The sequence below is a fragment of the Syngnathoides biaculeatus genome, chromosome 8, assembly GCF_019802595.1.
Source record: "Syngnathoides biaculeatus isolate LvHL_M chromosome 8, ASM1980259v1, whole genome shotgun sequence".
NCBI lineage: Eukaryota > Metazoa > Chordata > Actinopteri > Syngnathiformes > Syngnathidae > Syngnathoides > Syngnathoides biaculeatus.
Window position 1 is genome coordinate 961,185 of NC_084647.1, and position 6,000 is coordinate 967,184.

The following is a 6,000-nucleotide window of genomic DNA, read 5'->3' on the forward strand; positions in this document are numbered from 1 at the left end:
ACCACCTCCCAAAGCACCGTCTCACTTCAAATCCTCTACCCTCCATCACTTCTCTCCCTGCTCTCCATATAGCTACTGAAATAAGTTCCGTGATCATATTGTAAGTTGACAGCTGGGGAAAATAGCTTCCGTCAACTTAGGTACGCCCAGTTTTATAATATTGAGAAAGTGGAGCTGCATGACTGTTTGCGAGATAGAAGGCAAAAGGAGCCAAAGAATCTTGAGCTGAGAGGGAAATGCCTTGAAGGAAGGTGGTTTGATTAAAACAAAGACGGAATGGATGGGTAGAATATAGACAGGCAAGGGCAAAGGAGATGGAGAAGTGACAGATGATGGACAAAAAGAAAGGAGGGGAGCACGATCCCCTGTGAAATGGTCATTTTTCAGCAATGACATTGCTCACAGATAGCACTTTTTAAAAAATCTTTTATCCCATTATTACAAAAAAAGCCCCGCAGACACATTAAAGGGACCATGAAACTCATCCTTCAGGTGCAAATGGTCACCAGTGAAGCATCGAGCAGCAGTCATTCAGCAGCCCTTGAAAAAAATGGTGGTAAATTGCATTCTGGTGATCTGATGATCAGTAAAAATGTTGTTTATTTTTCTGCATGAAAGTGTGAAATATTTACTGTGATGCATGGTGTACAATTTGAAATGTGACGATAATGGTAGGGAAAAATACACTGCTAAAGCCGCACAAAACTGGAGAGTTCAAAATGCCACAATGTTATATACATACTGTTAGCTTATAGAGCGAGAGATCAGAAATGGTTACAAAAGTTAAGTTTAGCAAGTAATCAAAAGATACATCATAGATTCCTTTAGCTTTTTCATTAGAATTTTTTTCCTCGACAAACCTATTCAAAGAGTTGGACTATCGTCATTAGGGTCACAGGTTAGCTTAAGCCTATTTTTGCACATTTCAGGTGAGAGGCATGATACAACCTGTACTGGCCGCCAATCAATTACAGGGCTCATACAGACAAACAATCGTTCACACTTACGTTCATAAATAAGGGTACTGTAGAGTCTTCACTTAACCTTTCTGTTTTGGCGGAAAGAAAAATGATTTTCCAAATACACGGTCTGAGAGGAGGTAGACTCGGAACAATCGAGAGGTTGACAAAAGGTAAGGTTAGTGATAAGGAGTAAAGGTGGATATGGTTGAGGTTAGCTAGGAGTGGCTGGTAGGTAACACAAAGCACAGGCAGGGGACTGGAAAAAAAGTGGATGCGTGAAACAGGTCCTGAAATACCAGGAATGGACATGTGTTACACAAAGTTAGAGAAGATTACAGGATGGCAACAGATATTTCTACTCCCATTCTTGCCTCAGGGAAAAATTTTACGTCTGACTTCTGGAACAGATAATTAGATTCCACTGTATTTTCATGGCAGTTGTGATTGAAACTGTAAAGAGAAAGTAGCAAGAAAATGTTGGGGAGGAGTGCAATATAGATTTAGTGACTTATTGGGGTTATCTACAGTATTTTAAGCAAATTGTACATTTAAATCATTCTAGCACATCTTTTTGACAAGCTTTTTGAGTAATCTACATATTTGCAAATAAATCAGCGAAACAAAAACATCGTGTGAACTATTAGTTGAGATTGTCTAGCATGAGGTTCTCCACTGGGCACAACCTTTTATGGGAGTGTTTCTTTTTGATAATTCATTTCCGACAACCAGTCAATATTTGACTACCCTCAATCAGAAGGAAAGAATGCAGCCATAGCGGAGGCATGAGAGAAATTGTAAGCCAATCTCAAACCCGGATAAATGCAGAAGCTTTTATCAGGAAGGCCATCTGGCTTAAAACTTTGCCAAACAAATATGAGCACTCATCCAAAGATTTCCATACCAGATTGGTTGTGGCTCGGGTTAACGATGTCCACCATCGACGCCATTAACCTGCAGGAGAATGGTGGAAATTCAGCTACTTTGCGTTCAAGACGAAAGAGGTGGAAAGCAGGTTCTTGTGCAGAAAGCGAAGAGGAAAGCACTAACCCCAGAACTGAATGTGTGACACTAATGTCAAGACTATGACAGGAAAAGCTTGGGAGTTGGTTGACTTCATGAGTAGGATAATATGAGTTCAATATTTTGTGTCCAAGAGACCAGGATGAAAGGCAGTAAGACTTAAAGCCTAGGGGCAGGGTTTAAATTATTTTAAAATGGTGTAGATGGAAACAGAAATGGAGTAGGGGTTACGTTAAAAGAAAAGTCTTTTAAAAGAAACATCTAGGAGGTGAAACCAGTGTCATATTGAGTGATGAGGCCGAAAATTGAAATTGTGACCTTGGAGGTAAATGAGAAATTCTGGTAGGAGCTAGACAACGTAGTTCTGAGAATACCATACAGAGAGCGAATGGTAAGATTGAAATGGCCATGTTGGTGAAGGTGATGGCTGGCTCTTGGATGATGAAGAACTGATGGTTAAGTTTGGCATCCAGGAAAAGGAACTTGAATGGACAGATGGTAGTAAATTTTGAAAAAAAGAATGGAAGTGGGTACAGTGAACACTTTTGTCCAGAAGAGATAGGGTAACCTACAAGAGCGGCAGTAGAAGCATGCAGGTGGATTACATCTTGTGCAGACGACATAATCTGAAGGAAGTTACTGACCGTTAGGTAGAGCTAGGGGAGAGTGTGGCTAGATGGCAAAGAATGCTGGTGTGTAAGATGGTGAACCTCAACGTACAATAAATCCTACAAGGAAAGAGGTTACGAAGAAGAAGTGGAACACTGAGAGGACTGAGTAAAGGCGAAAAAAATACATTGAGATGCAACATAGGGGAAAGGTATAGGTGGCGAAGGCTAAGCAAGAGGCATATGACGACATGCACACCAGGTTGAACACAAAAAAGGAGAAAAGGATCTCTACAGGTGGGCCAGACAGATCGCTAAAGGATGTGCAGCAGGTAAGGGTGATTAAGGATATAGCTGGAAATGTGTTGACTGGTGCCAGTAGTATGCTGCATAGATTGAAAGAATAGTTTGAGGAGTTGATGAATGATGATAATGAGAGAGAATGAAGAGCAGAAGAGGCAAGTATGGTTGAAGTAGGAATGATTAGTAAAAGAGAAGTTAGAAAGGCAGGGTGGGACATTCTTTTACCAGGCTGCTCAACAGAAGACTATGAGGTAAAGGGAGGAAATGTGTGCTGGAGCCCATTTGTAAGAACAAGGTTGATGGGGAGACCTGTGGGATCTATAAAGGCAGAAACCTAATGTGACAAAGAATGAGGTTATGAGAAAGAGTAGTGGAGGCTAGACTGATGGTAAATACTTGCAAGCAACAGTCTGGTTTTATGGCTAGAAAGAGTAATACGTATTATTTGAGGGTTTTGATGGAAAAGTACATAGAAAGTCAGAAGGCGCTATATTATGTTTTAGTAAATCTAGAGAAAGCTACAGTACAGATACAGTACCCTGAGTGGAACTGTACTACTGCATGTGGAAATCAGGAGTGGCAGAGAAGGATCTTAGAATACCACCTTAGACATGCAAAAGGGCAGCAGAAGAGTTGTGAGGTGTGCTGTCGGAGTAACAGAGGAATTTAATGAACAGGTGGGACTGCATCAGGGATCAGGCCTGAGCCCCTTTCTGTTTGCAGCAGTGACGAATAGGCAGACCAATGAGGTTAAGCTGAAATCCCGTGGATCACAATGTTTGCAGAAGACATTGTGATCTGCAGTGAAAGCAAGGAGCAGGTGGAGGAACAATTACAAATATGGAGGCATGCACTGGAAAGGAGAGGAATGAAGATTGGCCAAAGTAAAACAGAATATATATATGCTTGAATGAGAGGGCTGGAGGGGGACGAGTGAGGCTCCAGGGAGAACAGATAGCGAGGCTGGAGGACTTCAAATACTTGGGGTCAACAATACAGCGCAATGGAGATAGTGGTAAAGAAGTAAAGAAATGGGTCCAAGCGGGGTGGAACAGTTGGCGGAAGGTGTCTGGTGTTCTATGTGACAGAAGAGTCTCCGCTAGGATGAAGACCAAAGTTTGTAAAACAGTGGTGAGGCCAGCCATGTTGTACGGATTAGAGACGTTGGGAGGCAAAGCTGGAGGTGGTGGAAATGAAGATGTTGAGGTTCTCTAAGATTGAGCAGGTTGGATAGGATTTGAAATGAGCTCATTAGAGTGACAGCCAAAGTTGGATGTTTTGGAGACAAGGTTCAAGAGAGCAGACTTTGATGGTTTGGACACATCCTGAGGACTGAGAACATATATTGGAAGAGGGGTGCTGAGGATGGAGCTGCCAGGCAAGAGAGCGAGAGGAAAACCAAAGAAAAGGCTGATGGCTGTCATGAGGGAAGACATGAGGATATTTGGATTTAGAGAGGAAGATGCAGGAGTTGTGGCAGCCCGTAATGGGAAAAGCCAAAAGGAAAAAAAGTATTACATGGAAATAGAAGCAAATATAGTGTTGTCAGAAAAATGCAATACATGTTAAAACCAATGACAATATACCTTTCTGTCCCAATGTAGTTGTCATGACTCAGAATCATTACTGCATGGCCATTTTACTGTATAGCAAAATCTCTGCAGCAATGAGAGGTTGGCAACACAACAGGCGAAAACCTTCGCGGCAGCAATGACAATGGCAGAATTGCTAATGTCCTTATTAAAAGCCAGTATACTGTCTCATCATATATTTTTAAGATGTTATTTTATGGTCCCATTTTTTTTATATTGTTTTTTTAATCCCTTGATTGATTTATTGAATTGGTGGCAAATATTTGGCTTTTTACCAATTTCGCTGGGTTTTACTTCCACACCTGTGCTAGTCTAAACAGATTATATTCACAGCAGCGCTTTTGTGGTCCAGCAGGCCGTGCACGATGCTGAGACCACACACCACAGAGAGACCATCCAGAAACTAAAGTAGTCATCAGACTACAGATTTTAAGAAGAAATGCCACAACCACATTCATTCATGCAAAAAAAAAAAGTCCTTTTACTGTGTTTTAATGATTAAGTTTCTATTTTCGGGATTCATTTGGAGAACTGTACATAGAAACTCTGAAGTGCAATTATAAATACATTCATCCTTGCAGTAATTAAATGGCATTTTGCCAACTCTACACCAAACAGAAGCTGCAAGGAACAAAAATGTCCAGACAGACAATGACCAAAACGATGAACACTCAGCCTTCTACTCTGCAGGGATACCGCTTCAATGCATAGGGTTTACAGTGTGTTTCCTTACATATATTCTAAATCATGCACACACAATTAATTCAGTGCATCTGCAGAACCTAACCAAAGCCAAGAAAATAACTCATTTTTAAATGAGAGTTGCTGGACGTGTTAAATTTCCAATGTGTTCATTGTTGTGGTTTTAGTCTGTCATGTTGTTGAATTGTAAAGTATTAAAGTGTTTCTAATATTCTATAATAATGGTTTGGTTGCTTTTTTATCTTCTCCAATGTAGCTGTCAAGTTAAAGTACATCTCATACACTTACAGTGGTTTGCAAACCACACGTGTAACAATCTAGATAAAATAACAGTGAAATTATGAATACCTAAAAAGATTATGCAGGTGGACAGTGACTGTATTTACTTTTAAAATGCAAACAAAAGATGTTGGGCAATCAAACGCAGTCACTCCACCAGGCTCACCCAGAGGAAGCTTTTGTTTCATTTTATGGGCGAACTGCGATTTCCTGTCCAGCAGAACCAGTCTCCTTGAGCCCAGTCCAATGTTTCATCCTCCCTTTCTCTCTGTGACACACTGCCAACTGTATTTCCCGTTTACAGCAATTAACACTGATTAGGATGCAAAAGGGGAACGCAGAGCTCCTCCTAGCGGTAGAACACGATCATTGGAGCTGCTCATGAGAAATACTGTATTAAGGAATCAATCTATCACCCAACCCGAATTAGTGCACAGATAATAATACAACTGTATTATTGTACTTATTGTGTTATGTACTAATTGTAATTGTAATTGTAATTATGTACTAATTGTATTTTAGTTCTTCAATTGT

At 40.6% G+C, this 6,000-nt stretch overlaps 1 protein-coding gene across 3 annotated transcripts in view; it reads right to left on the bottom strand.

Moving 5' to 3' along the window:
• The window catches only part of dpf1 (double PHD fingers 1), a 43,706-nt gene extending 37,973 nt beyond the window's left edge, over window positions 1-5,733 (bottom strand). For 2 of the 3 annotated variants that reach the window (XM_061827542.1, XM_061827541.1), the window contains exon 1: window positions 5,536-5,713. In XM_061827542.1, the coding sequence (XP_061683526.1) occupies window positions 5,536-5,654 (119 nt within the window). In that variant the 5' untranslated portion in view covers window positions 5,655-5,713. Of the gene's footprint in view, window positions 1-5,535 lie in introns of all 3 variants that reach the window. The other variant, XM_061827543.1, reaches the window with a different exon arrangement.
• Between the last annotated feature and the right edge of the window lie 267 nt (window positions 5,734-6,000).